The sequence below is a fragment of the Protopterus annectens genome, chromosome 3.part1 (assembly GCF_019279795.1).
Source record: "Protopterus annectens isolate FY-2018-M chromosome 3.part1, PAN1.0, whole genome shotgun sequence".
In the NCBI taxonomy this organism is placed as follows: domain Eukaryota; kingdom Metazoa; phylum Chordata; order Ceratodontiformes; family Protopteridae; genus Protopterus; species Protopterus annectens.
Genome location: NC_056732.1, coordinates 161,699,803 through 161,725,589, shown reverse-complemented (window position 1 = coordinate 161,725,589; position 25,787 = coordinate 161,699,803). Strand labels below are relative to the sequence as shown.

General features: G+C 40.9%; 1 protein-coding gene across 9 annotated transcripts in view; it reads right to left on the bottom strand.

The window, feature by feature from the left end:
• Nucleotides 1–25,787, bottom strand: part of SVIL (supervillin) — a gene marked incomplete in the record, with an annotated part of 2,930,183 nt that overhangs the window by 963,946 nt on the left and 1,940,450 nt on the right. For 7 of the 9 annotated variants that reach the window (XM_044066681.1, XM_044066680.1, XM_044066683.1 and 4 more), the window contains 3 exon segments: nucleotides 4,631–4,699; nucleotides 5,497–5,574; nucleotides 6,143–6,190. In XM_044066681.1, coding sequence (XP_043922616.1) covers nucleotides 4,631–4,699; nucleotides 5,497–5,574; nucleotides 6,143–6,190 — 195 coding nt within the window. 9 annotated transcript variants of the gene reach the window in all.

The window sequence follows — 25,787 nt, the reverse complement described above, 5'->3', positions numbered from 1 at the left end:
AGAATGACTAAGATTTGCCTCATACTTTTGCTGCGTTCCTCATATGTTTGCTGTTATGGTACACCACTGAAAAATGCAGTCTGCCAATAATGTCAGACATTAGAGTTTTATACCTATAGTTGATTTTGTTTGAGAAAGTGCATTTTGATGCAAAACTGTTGTCTTATTAACTTTTTAATGTCTGATTTTTGCCCACCCCATACTTCTTATCAGTCAGAAAACACATGTCGATACAAAACCTGTTCTGTTTAACTATAGAATGACGTTGATTGTGTCACTTCATAATTTTGCCCCATCCCGAGTGAGTTGTTTGATTTTTCTGGTAAATTGCCAAGGATTAGAGTCAATGCATGGTGATATAAAACCTGTTGCTCAGTTATCTTTTTAAATGAATTAAAAACACAAATAAAACAAGCTTTGATTTAAGAGAACCCACACTACATTCATGACCACAACTTATGCATGGTCCAGTGGTCTTCATCATCATCTTTTGGGTGATATTTCAGGCTTTGAGATTTGTGTGGGCAAATGTAATGATGGCCAGCTGGCAGTGTGAATCCTAGCTGTAGATAACTGTCACTGTTGAAGTGATACCGGACCCCATTTGCTGAAAAAGTGAGTTGTGGATGAATGGATAGCACTATGAAAAGTGTTATTACAACAATGCTGGCAGCGATCTTCTAGATGCTTTGGGCAGTATTTCTGGCCTTGTGATGTGTGCAGGCAGTTAAGATGAGAGGAATGGCAAGATCAGGCAAGTGTCACGTCATTAATATTTTTACAATCATATTTGGCAGTGATCAACCAGATATTTTTGGCAATATTTTTTCTGGCTTTGTGATTTGTGATGCAGCTTGTATTGGAACAAATTTAATGTGCTGCAATTTGTTTGTGTGGACTGTGGAGGTGAAATAATATTACACAGTCATCAGACATCGTGGCTATAACTGCTGAATGGGGGTTGGCTGGAGGCAAGTAATCTTCTTGTCCTTGCTCAGTTTAAAAAGTCAGCATCTGGATCAGAAGGATCAGCGTGCTTTTGTGAGAAGTAAAATTGACTACTTAACTGTACACCTGATATGCACAGACAGAGCAGGTATAATTGCTGTGGCTGTCTTCGGTGGAAGAAACTGACTTGTTGCCTGCTGTTTGCTTATTATTTTTGCATTGCAGGACTAATGGGATTATGTGAAGGTGCATGTGATATTTTAATGTGTGGCAATTGTTTGGAGCAATGGTGAAATACATTACCCCGTCATCCTCTTTTATCACAATCAGACATCTGAACTGTACTCAGAAGAGGCTATAACTGCTTGCTAGGAGGATGACTGGATGAAAATGACCCTGTTGTCATTTGGTCATCAGTTTAACAGTCATCTCCCAAAAAATAAGGGATAAATACATTAAAGAATACCTAGACCCTCAGAGCCTCTGGGAGCTGGTGTGCCCCCCCCCACACACACACACGCGCGCACACACACACAAGGTTGTATGAGTAGATTCTGACATAGGACTATTGATCACCTTTGCCCTAAATCCCACCTAGTCTAAAACCAGCCATTATCATGGGTGTACACAGAAAGTCACTGTACTCGTGTGCGGGGCAAATGACAATATTTAACGTTCCTCCCAAACCTCAGAGGTCACTATAACTTGGATTGGTCTGCAGACAGTGTGGTCATTACTTAAACTTTCCTCACAGACTTCAGAGGGGTGCACAAAGGGTTTCTATAGCCTGTACAAGAGCACTGCACTGTTTCTAAAGTAGCAAGTTGGAAACAGTATTGTAATCCTTATTTTTCTTTCAAATCTTCCTCACAATCAAACATGTGAAGAATATACAGGTGGCTATTTTTTGGAGGGCAGTAAATATGTTTTTAGCTGCCTGATAGCAAATATGTTATATTCTGTTTTTCCAGGTTTGTCCCAGTCTGACATCAGAAAGGTACACAGGAAATGGCCGTCTCTTGGGGGTAGGGATGAGGGTACATGTGGATTATAAACATGACAACAGTAGTGTGAAATGTGTCTGTGGGCATTTGCATTTGTGCCTTAATTTTAATGCAAATTTAGCATCAGAGGGGATACACAGAAAGTGACTACCTATTTTGAGATGGGGGCAGGTACTATACCTAGACACATGTATCTTCACGAGCATTTGTCTTCTCAGTTTATTGTGAACTAGTGTTTAGTCAGATTTGTGCATTAGAACTTGGATACAATTTAATTATTCCCTGAAATAAAAATCAAGATTAAATGTATTTCCCATATGCATAATTTCACGCCATCACAGGATGAAAATGTTGGGAAAAAAAGCTCTAAAATGCACCTCAGAGCATATATAACCCCTTAGTTTTTGGGTGTGTAGCAGCCCTCTGATCCCCAGGTTAATTCAGTTACTGCAGCATAGTTTTGGAAAGGTAGAGTATGTTGAAAGGATGCAAGAAAAAGCAAAGCTGAAGAGTAAGACAATTTCTTTCCTTAAATCATATTTTTCATTTAATGCTATTGCTGGATGAAAATGCTGTTTAAAAAATGTAAAATGTATCTCACAACTTCATGGCTTCTGGAGGCCTAATGGCCACCACAGCTCAAGATTAATACAGTTATATCCATTGCAGTTATTACAGTGTAGTCTTGCTCAGGTAGGATGTGCTGAAAGGAGGCTTTGCATGTATGAGGTCCTGGGTACAATAGGTTCATAGGTTGGTACTAGGCTATCGGCTACAAGCTTAGCCATAATAATTCCCTGGATATTTCTTCTCACAGTATTTACTTCCTTGGACCCTGTCTAGCAGGGCGACTGACGTGATCTCAGGGGCGAATTTCCTATCTCCCATCTAATCATCAAGGTTCCTTTTGAAGAGGGCCAAAGAGGCACTCTGCTTGACATGTATGGGCAGTCTATTCCAGAGTCTGGGGAGTCTCTGGGTCAGGAACCTATCCCTCAGGCATGTTTTGTTCATTGTGATGACAAGGTTTAGATCCCTGGAGCGTCTCTCTCTCTCTCTCTCTCTCTCTCTCTGATCCCAATCCCCCATATCTTCATAGAAGTTTTTATTCTTTTGGAGTTTGGGGGTTGGCATAATGGTTAAGGGTGTTACCTCACAGACACGATGTACAGGGTTTAATTCTCACCTTTGGGGAAACTGACTAGGCTTGAAATGGCCCACAAGGGCAGCTAGCCTAGTATTTTCCTATAAACTTATGTAAAAAATTCAAGAGCAAGACTAAACCTGTCCTTGATCATGTTTTTTTTGTTCAGGCAATCATTGGATAAAATGGTTGTTTAAAAAACTCATATGGACCTCAGGGTATCTAGAATCCCCCCATGACTTCTGGGGAGGAAACCCTTGCCTTAATGCATTATTTCCTCCGGTTATAACAGTTGCTTACATAGAGAACATGCTGAATGAATGAATAACTACAGGAAAAAATGAGGAATAAGACAATCTGTGGAAAATGGGAAGAAAAAGGTAATTTGGATAGTGTGAGTAGGCCAGGATGGGATGGGGTAGAGTGGGGACATGAAGCCTTTTTTGCCTAGGGCGACAGTTTACCTAAGGACAGCCCTGATGCTAAGATATGCACAGTGTATTACAAAAAAAACCAGCTGGTTAGATTACCGACACAGACAGCAGACAAGCAGGTGGATCAAAGCAATCAATGAAGCCCACAAGTTCAACATTGAAAATGTATATACAGAAAATAAAAAGGTAAAGAAATTGCAATGTTTTGAGGAAATACTGTAGCAACGGGTATGATTTGGAAGTACATCATAGGATGTCTAAGATGTAAAATGGAAGCAGATGTTATGCTGAACATATTAATCGACTGGTGACTAATGGAATGAAAAACAAATGTAACCAGTAATAGTGCAAGGTATAGTATAAGACAACAGAGAATTAAACATACAATCTAAGAATGCTTAATACACGACTAACAATGTAGTCATCACATTCACACCTGGTACAGACACACAAGTACATTTTACATTCAGAGACTCTTTAATTTTGCTTACACAGCACAAACAGCATCTGGTTACCATTATAGTACCAGGTTTTGGCTAGCTATATTTCAAGGGAATTACAGCACAGTGAACCTTGTAGCATAACTCACATGCTAACAGACCTTGAACTAAGCAAAGAACACCCACAATTTATTCAGATTGTGCAATATGTTTTCTGAAGCAGACAATATAGAACAATATATCTAAGCTCCAGCTGTGTTGACACAGACGCACAGTAAATCTGCAAAAGTTCCCTCACTCATATACTTTGAAAGTTTCCATCTCACACCATATGCTAACAATGACTGGCAGGTTATATAAAGCCAGAAATACTGCAATGGCAAACATTTCTTAGCATAATTCAAAAGCAGTTTGCTATAACTACTTCTACTCCTCAGACACACTGCAACAAAATAGCTGTGCAATGGAGAAGAAAGAAAAGGAGCAGTTACTTTTATCATGTAATGTTAAAAAGCCACTGCTTCAGTCATAGACATTTATCAGCAGCACAAAGCCAGGTATTAATGTCAGCTTCAGAACATAATTTAAGTGAAGGATGCATGCTTGGCAACCGTAGCATGCCTTCAGCATAAGCAGTGGGGAATTGGTTTAGGACTTCACCTTCCATCTCCAGTGATGATGCTGGTCAAAGATTAACGGGCTCAAGACTCTCGCACTAGCTAGACTGACCTTTCATAAAAAGACAACAAAATAAGTAAAAGGAAGGCCACAGTGACCAAAATGTTACTTTGTCAACCCATAAGAAAACACAAACGAAATGTCTTTTTAAATTATGCATGTCTTAGGAAAAGCCTAAAACAGACTAATAGTAATGAAATCTTAATTCTGAAATCCCCTGGCATACATCCACTACCTTCCAATATGTGCTTAAAGTGCTGTGTGTTTTTTTTTAAAATGTTACCTTGACTGCAACAAATGAATAAACTATCAAAACTGCAATATGGTTTAAAATAAAGAAAGCATTCGAGCAACAGTTAAACAGTGGTTTTCCTGTAATAACTTTGCAAAGAAACAGGCCATTTAAAATAATCTACATTACAAATAATTTTTAAAGCATGCTATTCAAACCTACCACCTCATTAAGCTTTATTAAAGTTTTGGGAAATGTATTCTTAATTACTTAAACTTTCAATGTCTAACATAGGATACGGGTAAAAATGCAACAAATTCTAGCATTTGTTTTTGGTGGGGATAGGATATTTTTCAACAAACATGGAGACAAAAAAGTACAAAAGCCAATGTGCAGTGCAACACAAAATTGTACACATTATCTCCAGGCTTCAATTCCTCCTCTAAGATGTCATCAGTCTCTTATCCAAGCCAAATTCCTCCTCCTGCATATACTACTTAAAAATGTAAGTAGTGTATGTGGATACGTATAAGTTATGGGTATCAGTTAGGAGCAAAATGGTTGCAACTAGAAAGTCCAACATGACACACTGATGGTCGTACAGGCCTTTCCTCACCTGATTTAAAGGTACAATGTACTGGCTTTTAAGGGCAGCAGGTTGAGCAGGACAGTAAGTAGTAGCACGAACAGGACCCTAGAGAAGTGGTGTAAGCAAAGTGTAAAAGAACAAGAGGAAAAGTTTAAAGAAATGAACTGACTGGAAAAGGCTGTTAAGAATGTGCAATCATTAAACATAACCACATTCCAATATTAAACTTAAGTTTGACATTTGTATTGATCAAATTTTGGTGCAGGACATTTTCTAATTGTTGTCTGTTAATTAATACAAACCAAGGGCATTTAATAACACATACTAAGAGTTAACACTAGTTCTTCATGCAGATGATTGCTACTAATTAAAAATGCATAACTATACATGCTACACTCAAAGTAAAACATACTTGAACCTCACTTTCAAACATTTCTGAATAAACACTTAAAATATATTAATCTACATTGTCTAAAAATGCTAGAGTGAAATGCATGAAATTAATAACAAGGGTTAAATCATAATCTTAATGATTTAGCTCTGCCACTAAACAGAATTATCAGTAGTCAATCTATTCCAATACTTTAAAAAGTCAACAGGGGAGATGAAAACCAAGAATTTACTATGTAAATCCAGGAATCGAAAAAATGTTATGTAACACTGCTGGGCTTACCCAAGGCTGGTTGCACACTTCAGTATCATCTTTCATTCCACCTCCTTCCTAGATGTTAAAAGAAAAACAGTGTTGTAGAATATGGGAAGAAGGCACTGTATCAACTGCAATCTAGGTAGGTATCAGCAAAGGCTATTTTATTCATTACTTACGCAAAGGTGCACATGCTGCACAAAAAAGGCTATTCCTGAAGGAGAATAAATTATTAAATTGCTCAGAGCACATGCATAATGCAAACCACTTCCCATGAGAGTCATCCAAAAGTTAAAATGTTCAAAGATAAAGTTCAGCTAAATGCATTTTGATATGTTTTCCTATTCCTCAGCACATTACAATACAGAAAGCACCAGCTTGTTTAGAGTGATGCAACAACCACACACTTCTCAGGTGATACCTGAAGATGAAATTAGCCATGTGACAGACAACCCACACACCACAGATATTATTTACCCAGTTCTGCTGTGACAGCAGGTGTTTGTCAAGGAGCTGGTTTCTATGTCAATAAATATGCAGAACTGTTTCAAAAACATTTTAACATAGGAATGCATTTATAGTGGGGATCAATGAGCAGACATGGTGAAATGGCAAACAAACGAACCTTGATAAAGGATAACAACTTAGCTTTATCAAAACTAAACTTGGAAAATAAATGGAAAGTCAACTTCACTGCTTGGGCAAAGCATCCTTAAAATCAGTGAGACAGTACTGACCCTGTCTGTACAGGAGAAAATGAATGGGAGACTGAAGCTTCAACTAAGACTTCCTACTTTGTGACTGTGAACAAGTCACTTCTAGCATGCCAAGTTTAAGTAAGTTGCCATCAGGTGACAGAAGACAAAGTTTAATTTCCCAAAGTGTATAAAAATTTAACACAGCAAATGAAAGCAAACAGCAGCTCAATTATTATGAGTTCCCTTTATCTGTACTTCAGCACTTCTCATTTGTTGCACCGAATTAACAAGGATGGTCCTCCTATTACCACTACAGTTCCTAAATAGAGTTGTTTTATATTACGTGGGGTTAAGATGCAGTTTGTTAAAACTGGTACACCAGATTACTCAGAAAATGCATGTTGTACGACTTTTCCAGATTGATTATTTGATCAAATAAAGCTTATTCTAAACTGTTCAATGCTTTTCAAGTAATGACATGAATACAACAAGGGATCTGCAATTGCTGGGTCTTCTGCCCAAGTACCAGCTAACATAACACATCTTTAACTATGCACATAGACCATGCATTGTATTAACTTTGAGCACCTTCACTGAGTTTGTACTTTCTTTAACTGAACAATCCCTTAGCAGATTTCTGATAAAATTCAAGAATATTAAATTGCCACTAAACCATGACTTATTTTATCATTTGTTTACTGGGAAAGTCCGACTGGGACAGAGCCCATTTTCAGCAGAGGCCTGGGGAGAAACACTCCAGACGCATGTCTTTGGAAAGTGTGAGGAAACGAGCACCTGGAGGAAACCCATGCAAATGCAAGACATGCAGACTCCACAAAGATGGCACCCCAGCCAAGAATTGAACTAGAGAATCTCTTGCTGTGAGGCAACAACACTTTCTGAAGTCATCCACAAATAACATGTGCTACCCTGTAGAAGCCCTTGCCTACACTTGTCTCATATCTGTGGCCATAACACTTGCCCATCTACTAAATATAAAACTCTAAATACATTTTTAAAGATACCATCTAAAAATTAGTATGCACACACACTGTACTATCTACAAACATAAGATCCAAAGACATAGGATTTTTACTAATGGAAGCTGTTTGATATTATAATAATCAGTTCTTAAGGCCCAGCCTTCTCAGTCACCATCTTTTTCTTCTTGTCTTACTGCTATTTTGACTTGCATGACTTTTCCATTACAACTTCAAAGATAGCTGCACATTGAGTAACAGTTTGACTCTAGCTCTCCCAGTGTAAAAACAGAGAAGGCCAGTAGACTTGTGTTTATGGGTAAATTTCAGTAACTGGCTTGTAAGTGTACTGCCTGGGTGCCAAGAAAAAAGAAATACAAAGCACCTGGAAAAAAATCAGCTAAAAAAGTGAGGAAGAATCAACACTGACTGGGGAAAGTTCTGCAGCTGTTCAGCAAAAAGCAATAAGCAATCCAACCTCCAGACATGAATTCCACTAACCCACACGAGGTATAAGACAACTGCATACAGACCTGGTTAACATTACATCTGAGTGACGCTGCCAAGTGCATCTGCACCTAACTCCTACTGACGCCTCTAGGTGTCAAATATTGCTTGCTCATATTTGCATCAATAATTCCAAAACCATGCTATGTACAAGGTTTTAAAAGATTTTGTCTTAACGTTTACACAATGGCAAACTGAACTCCATTAATTTGTCCACTTGTCTAGTGCAGGCAAAGAGATATTAACTGCTGTTTTTATATTAATTTAGATATAATTTTCATTTTTTTTCTAAATATCGCCACACTCAAGTAACAGAGACAGAACTCAGCCTCATATGAAAGCTAACAGCTAGATGAATAAAATGCTGCTCACAGTATGTGTAACTTGAGTGGTTGCTGAGATATTGTAAGTTGTTTACAAAATATTACAAATGTAATATTTACTGTGTTTACTGTGACTTATAACATTCAGTTTAAGACTTAGAACACAAATAATAATACCACTATAAAAATAGTTTGTGCTGAAGGGTTTCCCACTAATGCTTCTTTCATAACCCCTATGGTTCCAGAAATAAGAACATTGGTTTGAAATGTGAGGACATAATTTGATTCTGTCAAAAGGCTTCGGCTCCATCCACTGGAAGCTACAGTGCAAACTTCCTGAGCACCATTGGAGTGAATGAGTTAAAATAAACACTAATGGAGTATACTAACACAAATAACTTAAGGCTGGAAAAAAAAATGGAAGAAACTTTAAACAAATATTCAGATGAGGTGATAAAGCTGCAAAAATCAGAGGCTGAAATGAAGAAAGGTCTGGCTGAATATGAGGCTGCTTAGGAAGAGATGTTTCAAAAAATAATAAAATTAGAGGACAGAGCACATAGGGAAAATGTGACATTTTCAGCTATACCAGAGAAGCTGAAAGGAACAGACTGCATTAATCTTGTGAAAGCACAAATAAGCAACTGGACTGGTATTCCACAGCAGGAGTTGTTAGTTGAAAAGGCAAATCGTGTGTATGCTCCAAACCTGGCTATGAGAAAGCGACCTAGACCTTTAATAGTAAAGATGCAATCCTACTGACAGAAGGACTCGATTCTGGTAAAACTGTGGAAGGAGGACAAAATACTAAAAGTAGAAAACAGACTGTTTGTAGACAATGATTATTGATTGTACACCAGGCAGAAGAGGAGTAAATTCATTCCACTTTAAAAGGGAATGTTGAGATGTAGGTGTGAGAGTCAAACTGTTGTACCCAGCTGTTTTCAAGGTATTCTTCCCTGGATGGACAAAATCATTTTTTAATGAAGTGCATGCTAAGGAAACAAAACAGTTTGAGAGACAGCCTTACAGAACTATCTGCAAATATATAGAGCTGAGTATATTTTTCTGTACTATTCTGTATTATAGAACTAAATTGTTTGCTTAGACATCTGTTGTCTTACTGCTCTGCAAATATATAGGAAATAGGATATATTTTTTGGCTTTATAATTTGCACATTCCTCACATCTGTGTTGAAACTGTTTTTCCCTACCCCCCCTCATTTCCTGCCTTGTCTTCAGCTATATAATTGAACTAGTGTTGTGTCCTGTTAATTAACAATGTGCATTCAAACTGGAACCTTAGTTTGAGAGACAGCCTTACAAAACTATCTGCAAATATATAGAGCTGAGTATATTTTTCTGTATTATTCTGTATTATAGAGCTAAACTGTTTGCTTAGATATCTGTTGTCTTACTGCTCTGCAAATATATAGAGAACAGTATATATTTTTTGGCTTTATAATTTGCACATTCCTCACGTCTGTGTTGAAACTGTCCCCCCCCCTCATTTCCTGCCTTGTCTTCAGCTATATAATTGAGCTAGTGTTGTGTGTCCTGTTAATTAACAATCTGCATTCAACTGTAACCTTAGTTTGAGAGACAGCCTTACAGAACTATCTGCAAATATATAGAGCTGAGTATATTTTTCTGTATTATTCTGTATTATAGAGCTAAATTGTTTGCTTAGATATCTGCTGTCTTACTGCTCTGCAAATATATAGAGAACAGTATATATTCTTTGGCTTTATAATTTGTACATTCCTCACATCTGTGTTGAAACTGTTTTTCCCCACCCCCTCTCATTTCCTGCCTTGTCTTCAGCTATATAATTGAGCTAGTGTTGTGTGTCCTGTTAATTAATCTCCATTCAAACTGGAACCTTAGTATGAGAGACAGCCTTACAGAACTATCTGCAAATATATAGAGCTGAGTATATTTTTCTGTATTATTCTGTATTATAGAGCTAAATTGTTTGCTTAGATATCTGTTGTCTTACTGCTCTGCAAATATATAGAGAACAGTATATATTTTTTGGCTTTATAATTTGCACATTCCTCACATCTGTGTTGAAACTGCCCCCCCTCCCAGTTCTTGGTTGCAGTTTAAATTTGGTGGCTTTTGCAGTGCCCGCCCCACTGTAGATTTGATCTAAGACACTCCCCCAGGCCCATCTCTTTACCGCATTCTACCTAATAAACCCTTTCTGCACTTGCTTTTAGCCCTTTTTAATTTAATTACATTTTTTCAAACTGTGTGTGGACTAATACTGCTACATATTCAAGTGTCAGCTTGCACTGCATGAGAATTGTATTTACTACTGCTTTTGCTACTTTTCTGAAAAAAAAAATTCACCTGCTTTTACTGTACTTGTGTTTCTTCCTACTTTATTTTGCTTTTGCGTCATCTTAAAAGTACTCAATTATATTTATTACTGCTTGGTGTAACTCATTCTAAGCCTTTTAGTTTAAACACTTGGGCTTCAGACCAGTTGTTTTACATTAAGAGGGTTTGTGAGAGATGCAACCATATAGCCAAACTGGAGGCTAAACTCTCTCAACTCAGTACTGGCATAACCAGTCAGGAGGAGAAGGAAACCACACTCACTACAATTCCAGTATCACACAGACCTACCACGACAGCAAACCAAACACATAATCACACAAAAACATACTCGGAGGCTCTAAATAAAGATCTGCCTAAGCAGCAGAGACCTCCAAAGCAGACACCCAAGCAACCGCTACCCCAAAACAAAACACGTGCAACACATCTCACAAAGCCAGTGTGCCGAACAGTCACAGCCCTTAAGGCTAAACAACACACCTGATACACTTGTAATAGGTGACTCTATCGTCAGGCACACTGACATCCCGCTCACCAGGCTGGACAAGGAGAAGGTCATGGTGAGCAGCCTGTTGGCGCTAGGATCCGCCACATAACACAAGCACTCAGGTCACTCCAAGGCAAGTACAAATATGACTCAGTCATTGTCCATGCTGGTGTGAATGACCTAAGACGTACCTCCCTGGACTACATGAAAAGAGACAGAAGAGCTCTCTGAGCATGTAGCCCAGGCCGGTATGACCCTGACCTTGAGTAGCATCTTACCCTCACCAAGAATGATGCCACAATATGAAGACAAGATGATCAATTTCAACAATTGGCTTAAGTACTGGTGTCATTCAAAGGGGATCCAATGCCTGTCAGCCTGGGATGATATGCTCGACAAGCCACGATTCTTCGCTAGGGACGGCTTGCACCTGTCACCCCTGGGCTTTCGGATATTGGCAAAGGCTCTTGCTACCCCCATAGTGCCTTTTTTAGGCAAGGCTGAAAAGACAAACCCACCTCCATAGGTATCACAAGGGATAAGAAACTTAGAGTAATGCTACTCAATGCCAGAAGTCTAAACCTCAAGATGCACGCACTCGAAACTCTCCTTAGCATGGAGAACATAGATATCTGTGCAGTAACAGAAACCTGGTTCAGGGCTCCCGAGGGCACCCCAGCACTACCAGGTTATACCTCATACCATGCTTTTCGGCCCCAAAACTTGGACCGAACCACAAAAGGAGGGGGAGTATCGATATTCATCAAAGATACCCACACCTCCAGGTTGGTGACAAAGCACGAAGCATCAGAGGCTATCCATGTGCAACTAACAGTGGGTAAAACTGCCTTCCAGTTTATACCCTGCTACAGACTACCCTCCCAAACCCAGGAACCCCACTCGGCCTTCCTGAGAACACTGGAAAATATGAAGGTCTCTCCAAACACCATTATATTGGGTGACTTCAACTACCCAAACATAGACTGGGAGCATTACTCTACCTCCAACACCCTAGCCCAAAGATTCCTAGAATTCATAAACTCAAATGCTATGGAACAACTTGTTACCACTCTCACAAGAGGGGAAAACATACTGGACCTGATCATCACCAACATGGGGACTCTATGCCCCAGACCAGAAGTGTATCCCTCACTGGTAAGATCAGACCATAAACTGATCTCACTGGATATTCACATCCCGACCCCACCCCCTGCCCAGAAAACCACAGTGAAAAACTTCTCTAAAGCAAATTTCACACTCCTCAAAACCGAGGTGGAATCCTTCAAAGCCCCCCGGGCCTGTGGAAAATACGGCCCAGACTGCAGAATCCTTTATAAATGCATTCTTTGAACACCTTCAGGAATGCATGGATCATGCAATCCCAAATAAAACCAAGACCCAGTCCTCCAAAGGCAGACGTCCTGTCTGGTGGACCCCAGCCATAAACAAACTATACAATAGAAGGAGGAAGCTACTACATGAGAGAGCAAAATCACAAAACTAAGGGTACTCATAAAATCGTCTAAGGCCAGCTTCGAGAGAAAAAATTGCACAGGACACTAAGGATAATCACAAGGCTTTCTTTAGTTATGTTAGGAACCTGGGTGGGAATTCCCAGATATGCTCAGAATTAGCCCAAAATGACAAAAAATACACCGAACCCACAGACATTGCCAACATCCTAGCTGACAGGTTCAGCGCAAACTTCTCCCCCCCCCACCAAAAAGGCAAATATTTATCCCAGCAGAGCGCTGCCCCCCTGACATCTTCGATGCTCAGGTAAGAGCCGCCCTCTCCAAAGCAAAAAACACAGCATCAATGGGACCAGACGGTGTCCCGGACTGCATCCTACATGAACTCCAAGAAGAGCTAAACCCAAACATAAAACTACTGTTCAATCTCAGCCTTACTACAGGATATGTACCCAAAGAGTGGCATACAGCAACAGTGGTCCCTCTCCACATAGGAGGTGCCTCAATGGACCCTGGAAACTATAGCCCCATAAGCTTGGCTAGCTTGGTCTGCAAAGCTATGGAAAGGATCATCATGGACCTCATAAATAAAGATATTGGGGACTCTACAGACACTGGATCCTACCCAGTTCGGCTTTGTTAAGGGAAGATCCTACCTCTTAAACTGGTCGACTTCTTTGAAACAGTCACCAAGGTCATTGACGAAGGGAAGGTGGTCCACAAAGCCTACCTGGACCTCGCAAAAGCCTTCGATACAATACCTCACTCGGGCATTTTAGATAAACTCACCAGCTTAAATATAAACCGCTATGTCACTAGATGGGTTGCAAACTGGCTCAAGGACAGAACCCACATGGTTAGAATTGCTGGAGCCATGTCAGACTCCAAACCAGTTACAAGTGGCATCCCACAAGGCTCAGTCCTGGGACCTCTCTTGTTCGGTATATATTTCTTGGAGGTACAGGCCAACACAGAAGGACTGTGGCTGACCAAGTTCGCAGATGACTGCAAATTGGGAGCCATAATAGACTCTCCAGCTGACACAAGCATCCTCCAAAAGGGCCTCATAGAAACAGACAACTGGTGCCAGAGCCATGGCCTCAAGCTAAACGCCAAAAAGTGTATAGTCATCCCCTTTGGCAAAAATAAAACTGCCCACAAATTACCACATAGGTGGTAATCCATTAAGTACAGAAGAAGTAATTAGGGACCTGGGGACCCAAGTTGATAGCAATCTCTCATTTGACAACCACGTGGCCAAAGTGGTTAGAAAAACATTTTATATAGCCCATCTAATCATGAAGGGATTCACATCTAGATTAGGGGAGGTCATCGTGCCTCTTTACTCATCCCTCATCAGGCCCATAATAGAGTACAATGCCCCTTTTGGGATGTACCTTACCAAACACCTGCAGCAACTGGAAAGACCCCAAAAATACCTCACCAAGAGGATCAAAGAGCTCAAACAGATGCCATATGCTGCCCGGTTAAAGAAACTCCAGCTCTACTCAGTGGCATACCGCCTGCTCAGAGGCGACCTGTGCCTGACGTATAAAGCCATGTCCAACCCGGAATTAAGGGACATGCTGCACCTCAAAAAATCCAAATCCCATCGAGCTACATGCTTGAGAGACTTGAACCTCAGCACTGAAATAAATAGGACATGCTGGAGGGACAGATTCCTAACCCAGAGGCTCCCTTCACTCAGGAATAAAATCCCAGTCCAGGTTAGGCAGAGTCCCTCATTGACTCTCTTCAAGAGGAATCTTGATGAGTGGATGGGAGATCGTAGGTTTACCCTGGGTATCACTTCTGTCTCACTGTTAGACAGAGGCACAGTATACTAACCTCGAAAAAGGGCATAGCAAAATTAATTTAAAATGGGTGGCGAAAGCCAAACATACTCTGGCTAGGGCTTATAATTGCCCTAGGGCAGATAGCCTAGTATGAACCTATGAAGTTTGTCCAACAAAAACTGAGCCTTGAAATAGGAGATTCTGCTTCTTGTTCTTCTGGTAACAAAGACCACAGAGACACTGTGCCTGTGAAATTTTTTCCACTGTTTCAATGGGAAATGCTGAAGATAAGGAAGGGAGCATGTGAACTGACTAGAAGAATCAAGAGTACGTTGGAAATGTCACAGAGAGAGGATTTGGGAGATGGGGATGAACAGTAATAAAACAAGTAACAATGTGGGATCACAATGCAATTCTCTATCTGGCCCTCTTATCTCCATGAAGACAATATGATAAAGAGAAACTTGTTACAGTCTGATGGAGAGTGACTGACTTGGGGGGGAAAAAAGGAGAGAGAAACTGGCTAGGAGATAACATTCTTTGAAAGCATTCAGGGATTTCCCAGCGGGGAGAGCTGTAAAGATAAGACAAAACCAGTTAGCACTTAGTAGAAGATCTGGCGGAACCATGTGTCATAGCATGGATAACCTTTATTTTAGGTTAATACAAGTCTTTGAATGTGGCTATCAGTTTGGGAATTTGTTCCTTTTAAGAGGGTAAAACTTCGACATTTGAAAATGTGCATATTTTTGTGGGTTTGCATTAAATTAATATGTTTTAGGGGGGTATTTTTTTCCTTTTCGGAGCTATCAATAAAACAAAGTTTTGTAAGATGTGGCACAAGCTCTTATGGATATGACAAGAGACAACTATATAAAAGTTCAACCTGCAAAACAGTGCAAGCATGTAACACAAACGTTGGAACTAGACATTTAACAAAAAAGATGTTTTGCATATAAAGTGGGAATACCTTTTCAATACAATGATGCTTTTTGTAATGTCTTTAAATGTCAATGGTGACACAGATAAATACAAAAAAAGGAAAGAATAGAGAACTATATTAAAAATACAACATGCAAATTGCTATGTTACAGGAGACATACTTGGAAAAAACTGAACATGTGAATTTGATAAAGAAAGGTTTTCAGGATGGCTATTCAGTGGAATATCTGTGATAAAGGAAAAGAGGAGTACTTGTATTAATTGCAAGAGGAGTTCCAATAGTGATAGAAGAGGATAAAAAAGAAAATAATGGCAGATTTGTAGTGCTAAGGGGCTACTAACAAGGGAGGAGGATTACACTGGCATGTATTTATATTCTACCAAAAACTGTTATAATGGAGCTTAAGAAAATTCTGGGTAAAAATAATCAGTTTTCAGTAAGGAATATTAATTACTTACACTTGGGGACTAGAATTTGATTTTCAGCAGCAAAGATGTGTCTGGGGGGCCCAGAAGGGAAAGTATAACAAAGAAGAGTACATTTTTGAAAACATTTATGAAAATATTTGGCATGTAAGATGTGAATTCAGTAAGAGGAGTTTGGAGTGAATTTACATATGATTCCCCAAGATATAAAAACCGGGCTAGGCTAGACAGAATTTACATTTCACAGGAACATGCGCATTTAATTGGAGGTCTTCATACTCAGTATTTCAGATCATGCGCCAATAATAAGTAAAACAAAAACACAAGGTCATGAAACAAAAATGAGACCCTGGTACTTTCCCACCTATCCGTTGAAGAGAGAGGAATTTAAGGGATGGGTAGTGGAGATTATTCAGGGGCTATTCGAGAGGATATAGATTACTTCTAGAAATACAGCTAGGAGTGCAATAAAATTAAGATGGAGTATAAAATTGGTGTGGAAAAAAAGGAGCTATGGTTAAAAAGTAACAAGAATTATTTAGAGGGACTGACAAATGTTAAAGTATTGCAGAATAGGGGAATCTCACAGACAAAGTGCATCGGCTTCAGAATGTTAAGCAGAAAATGAGGGATTAGCATGATAATATACATGAGTTTAGAAAGACTGCTGTTAAGCAACTGTTTTTTGACAACACTACAGCACAAAAACTTTTAGCACAATGACTCAGGCAATAGTAAGTAGAAAGGGCTGTTGCCAAACTTAGTGAGCCTATAGCAAGGAAGTTAACAAGAGATCCTGCAGAGGTATTACAAATATTTTGAAAATTCTATGAAAGTTTGTATAAATCAGAGAAATATGGAAATCAAGAAAAGATACAAACAGAAATGTTTATGGAAGAATTAAATACGCTAAGGTTACAGGCAGATAAGGCTTGATTACTAACTGTTAGGATAGGAGGAGAGGAGATAAAAACTCTGATTTATACCCAATCTTCAGGAAAGTCCCCAGGAATAGATGTTATTCCTGTGGAAGTTTGGAAGCTAAGAGGGAAAACATGATAAAGATCTGGAAGGTTTTGTTTAACAGTATTTTAACAGGAGGAAGCAGTGGTAGCTGTAATACCTAAAAAGGGTAAAGATCCATTAGATCCAGCTTTATACTGACCAATTTTAATACGAAACCATGATTATAAAGTGTTCATGTTTATATGGCTAAAATAATGGCAAAAGCAATGCCAAAACTGATAGATATGGATTAATGTGGTTTCGTGGAGGGAAGGCAAACAATTGACAACATTAACAGAACATTGAAGATCCAGAGGGAAGCAGAATTTAAGAAAATACCACTGCTGTTGGTGGAACTTGATGCAGAGAAAGCATTTTCCAGAGGAAGTGGGGGCTTTTATGAGCAGGGCAATGGAAGCATTTGCATTCTCTGAAAAAAGTATAAGGTGGATTAGGAGGATATATGAGGGATCGGAGGTAAAAATTAAAGTGGGTGGGGTCATCTCTGATAATTTTTACTTGAGCAGAGGAACTAGGCGGGGGGAGGGGTTCTCTTTCCCCTTTATTTGCATTATATTTACAACCACTGGCAAAGAAAATTACTTTTGAATTACATATTTTTTAAATAATAGTGAGTTCTGCTGAAAAAGGACTACTGTAAAATATTACTATGGAGCCTATGTGTGGTACACTTTAATGGCATCGCTGCACTTACTTGCATGATTTCTGTCAATGCATCATATATACTGTTTAACATGACACTGCATGCAGCAATGCTGGTGCCTAGACAGCCCCAGTGACCTTCTCCAGTGGCCTGGGTTTACCTTAAAAAATTAATTTAGGTTTGTGCCAGAGGATCTACAAAATTAGCAGAAAGTATAGCTTTATAAGTAAATATATAACTGCAGATGTTTGAATGATCACTGTTCCAGTAGCCTTCTCTATGTGGGTTATATCCTGCACAGAAAATAACAGCCAGCTAGCTTCCAAAGTTTGACACCTTCCATATACCTAGACCACTTACAGCTCAATGAGATCCGCCCCTGGCTAACAAAACAAACCCGCTGAAGCATGCACAACAATAGATTCTTCCTGGAAAACCTGGATTAAAAACAACTCCCCCTCTCTTACTGCAGACCTACAGAGAGCTCAGAAATCTGGCTAAAAAACTTGTCAACAAAGACAAGAGAGCTTTTTTTCGCTCTAACCAAAGTAGTCCACATAAAAATTCTGGACAACCATCAAAGATCTACTCCAACCTAGGTAACCCCACTACTGCCAACCCATTTCCTAAAAACACTGCTTCTTAAACTGCCTCCCTCCTTAACAACTATTTCATAGAAACTATTCAAAACCTCACACTTAGTACACAAAACAATAAGTCTCACTAAACACCTCTACTACCCCATAACAAAACTCTCCCCAATGCTTTTTCTTTCCAACCAGTCCCAATTACTACAATTAAATCTCTCCTTAACAAACTTAAACCCTGCTTTCCCTCAGCAGACCAACTACCCCCTCATTTCCTAAAAATAGCTGCACAATCCATCGCCTACCCTGTCTCTATTCATATTAACCATTCCATCCCAGAAGCCCTGGTCCCAGACATTTGGAAATCCTTCCATACTATCCCTCTTCACAAAGGCGGCAACTCTACAGACCCTCCTAACTTTAGTCCAACTGCTATCCTGTCCCCCCATCCAAAATCTTGGAAAAGTGCATCCATGTTCAGCTATTCAAACACCTTTGTGATAAGTCTTCTCGCTCCTACCCAACATGGCTTTAGGCCCCACCATAGCACTTTTACTGCATTACTGTCATTTACCCAAATAACAGCTGAAGCCTGTGACAATAACCTTCTCGTCTCCAGTCTTTTCCTCCATCGTTCAAAGGCCTTTGATATTGTCACTCATTCTAAACTTCTAACTAAACTCTCAAACCTACATCTCTCTACCTCCTCCAGCAACTGGTTCTCTAGCTATCTCTCTGGCAGGCAGCAATCTGTTCACTGGCAAACTATCTGCTCGCCATTCCTCCCTGTTAATACTAAAGTTCCCCAAGGATCAATTCTGGGCCCCCTCCTGTTTAATATACTCACTAATAAACTTCACTCCGCTACTAACCTCCTCTCTACACTTCGACAGTACGCTGATGACTCCACCCTCACTGCCTCTGCCCACAACATCCCTGATCTACTAGCTCTTACTCAACAAACCTTTTCCTCTGTCGAAACCTGGCTCTCTGATAACCACCTCATTAAATCCCCAAAAAAGAGAACTTCTCCTCCTCTTTCTCCCTAAAACACTTGATCAGCACAAAGCTTCTTTTTCTATATCCTCTATCAACAACACCATTATTAAACCTGAACCCCATTTTAAACTACTTGGAGTTATCACTGATGAATTAAAATTCTGATATTCATATTCAACAAAGTATAAAAAAGACCCAGCAGAAACCTGCAATTTCCTTTCGTAATCAAATATTTCTGTCACCCTCCTTCAATACCTCCCTCGTTCAGGCCCTACTCCTACCCTGCCTTCTTTATGCTGCCCCTGCCCTTACTCATGCTTAAACATCTCTTATCACTAAACTAGAGCAAACTTATAACAAAACTGTAAGATTTGCCACCAACCTTCCTTACAAATCTCACCACTTTCTTGCCCTTAAGTCACTCCAACACCCAGATTTCTCCAAACAGCTACTTACACCCCAGTTATATACTGCACACACTATCCTATACAAACCTCATCCGGTCCATCTTCAATTTAGTCTCCTCCTATAACCCCCCCCCCCTCACCTCCGTAATGCCAGTAAACAACACCTTCAGTTATACACACACAGCAAAAACATTGGTAAGATCCTTTGCAAATACTCTGCAGCCCATGTTTGGAACTCACTCCATTTCACCATAAGAAGCATTAAACATAAATACCTGTTTAAGAAAGAACTTAAACTTTTTCTCCTGAAGACTTGATCATGCCCCTGTCACACCCCCCACATGAACTAGTCTCCTCTCTTCTCATCGTATCTGCTTTTCAATATCAACTCTTCATCCTCCTTGTACTTGCTCTAGCAAACTGAATTCATACTGTACTCTTTAGTGTAACATTTGCTAAACTTTTTAATTATTCGACATATACTATATACTGTTCTCAAATTTTGGAAATTGTACTTGACTGTTATTTTATCTATGCATGGTACTGCTGTGCACAAATTTGTGACTTGTACTATACTTCTGTGACTAATTCAATATTTTGTAATTAAAATTATTTGTATTATTTCTGGAGCTTTTCTCCTCGGGTGTCACTAAAAATGGGCACCTGGCTCAGTTGGACTAACCCGGTTAACAAACGTCAATAAATAAATTAATAAAATAAACTGTAGAAAATCAATGGTATGCACACCAAGCCCTTCAGAGCTTTCATGTCTACTGAAAGAGGGAGTCCATAGCTCTGAAATAAGACAATGCCATTTGAAAAAAAAAATCAATGTCTACACGTTGGCAACAAAAATAAATGGGCTGGAGGTAAGGAATGGCTACAGTAGCAGTGACCACTCAAACATAGACTATTATGGCAAGTTTACTTACACAGCTTTACTAAGTTAATCATTTGATCACTGCTGCAGTAGCATTAGGTATATAGGTTGGATACCATAGCTTATAAGGAATGGAAGGAGGAAGGCTGAGGGTCTAGGAGCCCCTGGGGAATGGTCCTAGTAAAGCCTTCTTTAGACAGGGAAAAAAAATCAAATTTGTAGTGCTTTGTAAAAGTATGTACAGAGTATTTGCCTCTACAATACTTCTAGAGGCTATCGTTTTCCAAAAAGACACTGGTTTCATAGTTTAGTACTAGGCTATCTGCCCTGGGGCATTTATAAGACTAGCCATAGTGATGTGGCTTTAGCCACCCCATGTAATGGTACAAAAGTGTACAGAATAGATTTAGAATACTGTGCCTCTGTCTAGTAGTGACACAGAGATGACCCCTGGGGTAAACATACGATCTCCCATCCACTCATCAAGATTTCTCTTTAAGAGAGTCAGTGAGGGGCTCTGCCTAACATGAACTGGGATTCTGTTCCAGAGTATGGGGAGCCTCTGAGTTATGAATCTGTCCCTCCAGCATGTCCTATTCATATTTGTGCTGAGGTTTAAATCTTTAGCTCTCGTGGTTCTGATGGATTTGGATTTTTTGAGGTGGAGCATGTCCATCAATTCCTGATTGGACATGGCCTTGTACGTCAGGCACAGATCACCTCTGAGTAGGCGGTATGCTACTGAATAGAGCTGGAGTTTCTTTAGTCTGGCAGCATATGACATATGTTGGAGACCCTTGATCCTCTTGGTGAGGTACTTTTGGGGTCTCTCTAGCTGTTGCATGTGCCGGGTGAGGTACATAACAAATGGGGCATTGTACTCAATCATGAGCCTGGTAAGGGAGGAGTATAGGGGTACAATGACCTCCTTTGATCTGGATGTGAATCCCTTCATAAGGTGGGCAAGGTAGAAAGTCTTTCTAACCACTTTGGCAACGTGGGTGTCAAATGAGAGGTCACTATCAACTTGGGTCCCCAGGTCTCGGATTAATTTTTCCGTACTCAGTGGGGTACTGTCTATGTGATAATTTGTGGGTACTTTGTTTTTCCCAAAGGGGATGACTATACATTTTTTGGCATTTAGTTTAAGGCCATGACTCCGGCACCAGTTGTCCGTTTCAGTGAGGCCTTTCTGTAGGATGTATGTGTCAGCTGGTGTATCGACTATGGTGCCTAGTTTGCAGTCATCTGCGAACTTTGTCAGCCACAACCCTCCCATGTTTGCTTTCACATCTGAGAAATAAATGCCGAACAAGAGGGGTCCCAGGACAGAGCCCTGAGGGACACCACTTGTGACTGGCTTTGAGTCTGGCATGGCTCCACCGATTTTGACTTTATGGGTTCTATCCTTTAGCCAGTTTGCAACCCATCTTGTGACACATGGATTTACATTTAAGCTGTTGAGCTTGTCTATGATGCCTGAGTGGGGTATTGTGTCGAAAGCTTTAGCCAAGTCCAGGTAGGCTGTATGGACTGCTTTGCCCTCGTCAATGGCTCTAGTGACTGTTTCAAAAAAGTCAACCAGGTTCAAAAGGCAGGATCTGCCCTTTACAAAGCCGAACTGGGTGGGATCAAGTGTCTAAGTCCCCAATGTCTCTGTTTATGAGTTCCATAATGATTCTTTCCATAGCCTTGCAGACCAGGCTGGTCAAGCTTATGGGGCGGTAGTTACCAGGGTCTGTAGAGGTGCCTCCTTTGTGGAGTGGGACTACTGTTGCTGTACGCCAGTGTTCAGGTACATATCCTGTAGTAAGGCTAAGGTTAAATAGCATTTTTATGTGCGGGTTTAGCTCCTCTTGGAGTTCACGTAGCATGCAACCCGGGATACCGTCAGGTCCCATTGATGCTGTGTTTTTAGCTTTGCTGAGGGCGGTTCTCACCTGGACATTTGAGATGACAGGGAGGTTACATTCAGCTGGGATAAGTATTTCTTCTTTTGGGGGTGAGGAGGGAGAAATTTGCACTGAACCTGTCTGCCAGAATGTTGGCAATATCTGTGGGTTCAGTGTATTTTTTGTCATTGTGAACTAACTCTGAGCATATCTGAGGGTTTCCGCCCAGGTTTCTAACATAGCTGAAGAAGGCCTTGTGGTTATCTTTAGTGTCCATAGCGATTTTTCTCTCAAAGTTGGCCTTGGTTGTTTTTATGAGAGAACGTAGCTTTCTACTAGTGCTGATCAGAGATGCCTTCTCTTTATGGGATTTTGCTCTGTCGTGCAGTAGCTTCCTTCTTTTGTTATACAATTTGTTTATGGTTGGGGTCCACCAGACAGGACGCCTGCCCTTGGTGGAGAGGGTCTTGGTTTTATTTGGGATTGCATGATCCATGCATTCTTGGAGATGTCCATAAAAAGCATTTGTGAAGGATTCAGCATTGTGGGATGTGGTTTCCACTGGCCCAGTGGGCTTAAAGGATACCATCTCAGTTTTAAGAAGTGTAAAGTCGGCTTTTGAGAAGTTTTTCACTGTAGTCTTTTGTGTTGGGGGTGGGGGTGGGATATGTATATCCAGGGTGATTAGTTTGTGGTCAGATCCACTAGTGAGGGGTATACTTCCGGTGTGGAGCACTTTGTCCCCATGTTTGTGATGATCAGGTCTAGTATATTATCTCCCCTTGTGGGAGAGGTGACTAACTGTTCCATTGCATTTGAATTTATGAATTCCAGGAACCTTTGGGCTAGGGTGTTTGGGCTAGAATAATGCACCCAGTCTATGTTAGGGTAGTTGAAGTCTCCCAATATGATAGTGTTTGGTGAGACATTCATATCCTCCAATGTCTTCAGGAAGGCTGAATGGGGTTCCTGAGATTGGGAGGGTGGTCTGTAACATGCTACCAGTTGTATAGCAGTTTTGCCTACGGTTAGTTGCACCTGGATGGTCTCTGATGCTTCATGTGTTGCCACTAACCTGGAGGTGTGGGTGTCCTTGATGAATATGGACACTCCCCCTCCCGTTTTGGTTTGGCCCGAGTTTTGGGGCCGAAAAGCATGATATGAGGTATAGCCTGGTAGCGCTGGGGTGCTCTCAGGTGCCTTGAACCAGGTTTCAGTTACTGCACAGACATTGATGTTCTCCATACTGAGGAGTGCTTCGAGAGCCTGCATCTTGAGATTTAGACTTCTGGCGTTGAGCAGCATTACCCTTAATTTTTTTTCCATTTTTGTTTTCTAAGGAGGTGGGTTTGTCTTTTGAGCCTTGCCTAAAAAAGGCACTATGGGGGTGGCAAGAGCCTTAGCCAATATCCGGAAGCCCAGTGGTGACAGATGCAAGCCGTCCCTTGCGAAGCAGCGTGGCTTGTCCAGCATGTCATCCCAAGCAGACAGACATTGGATCCCCCTAGAATGACACCAGCAATTGAGCCAATTATTAAAGCTGATCATCTTGTCTTTGTATTGTGACATCATTCTTGGTGAGGGCAAGATGCTGCTCAGGGTCAGGGTCATACCAGCCTGGGCTACATAATCAGAGAGCTCCTCTATGTCTCTTTTCATGTAGTCCAGGGAGGTGAGTCTCAGGTCATTCACGCCGGCATGGACAATGACGGAGTCATACTTGTACTTGCTTTGGAGTGACCTGAGTGCGTAAGTTATAGGTTCATAGGTTCATAGGTTTATACTAGGCTATCTGCCCTAAGGCATTTATAAGCCTAGCCCAAATTATTGTGGCTTACGCCACCCCTTATATGAAAAAATACTGTGCCCATTAGTTTGTTGTGCCTCTGTCCAGCAGTGACCCAGAGATGATTCCCGGGGTAAACCTACGATCTCCCATCCACAGGTCTAGATTTCTCTTGAACAGAGTCAGCGAGGTGCTCTGCCTCACATGGACCGGGATTTTATTCCACAGCATAGGGAGTCTCTGAGTGATAAATCTATCCCTCCAGCACGTCCTATTTATATCCGTGCTAAGGTTTAAGTCGCTTGCTCTAGTGGTTTTGGTGGATTTGGATTTTTGAGGTGGAGCATGTCCATTAATTCGGGTTGGACATGGCCTTGTATGTCAGGCACATGTCACCTCTGAGCAGGCGGTATGCGACTGAATAGAGCTGGAGTTTCTTCAATCTGGCAGCATATGACAGATTTTGGAGTCCCTTTATCCTTTTGGTGAGGAACTTTTGGGGTCTCTCCAATTGCTGCAGATGTCGGGTGAGATACATCCCGAATGGGGCATTGTACTCGATCATTGGTCTGATAAGTGAAGAGTACAGGGAACAATGACCTCACTAGATCTGGATGTGAATCCCTTCATGATCAGGTGGGCAATGTAGAAGGTCTTTCTAACCACTTTAGCAATGTGAGTGTCAAAAGAAAGGCCACTGTCAACCTGGGTCCCCAGGTCCCTGATAACCTCTTCTGTGCTTAGTGGATTGCCACCTATATGGTAGCTTGGGGTTACCTTGTTTTTCCCGAAGGGTATGACTATACATTTTTGGCGTTTAACTTCAGGCCATGGCTCTGGCACCAGCTATCTGTTTCCGTGAGTCCCTTCTGAAGGATATCCGTGTCGATGCACTTTCCACTATGGCCCAGTTTGCAGTCATCTGCAAACTTTGTCAGCCAAAGTCCTCCCATGTTGGCCTGTACTTCTGAGAAGTAGATGCCAAACAATAGGGGCCAAGGACCGAGCCCTGTGGGACACCACTTGTGACCGGCTTGGAGTCTGACACAGCGCCAGCAACTCTAACCCTGTGGGTTCTGTCCTTAAGCCAGTTTGCAACCCATCTTGTGACATATGGGTTTACATTTAAGCTGGTAAGTTTTTCTACAATACCGAGTGGGGTATTGTGTGAAAGCCTTTGCAAGGACAAGGTAGGCTGTATGGACTGCCTTTCCCTCATCAATGGCCTTGGTGACTATTTCGAAGAAGTCGACCAAGTTCAAAAGGCATGATCTTCCCTTGACAAAGCCAAACTGGGTCGGGTCCAATGTCTGCAAGTCCCCTATATCTTTGTTTATGAGCTCCATTATGATCCTCTCCATAGCTTTGCAGACTAGACTTGTTAACCTTATGGGGCGGTACTTACCAGGGTCCGTAGAGGCGCCACCTTTGTGGAGTGGGACCACAGTTGCCGTACGCCACTCCTTGGGCACGTATCC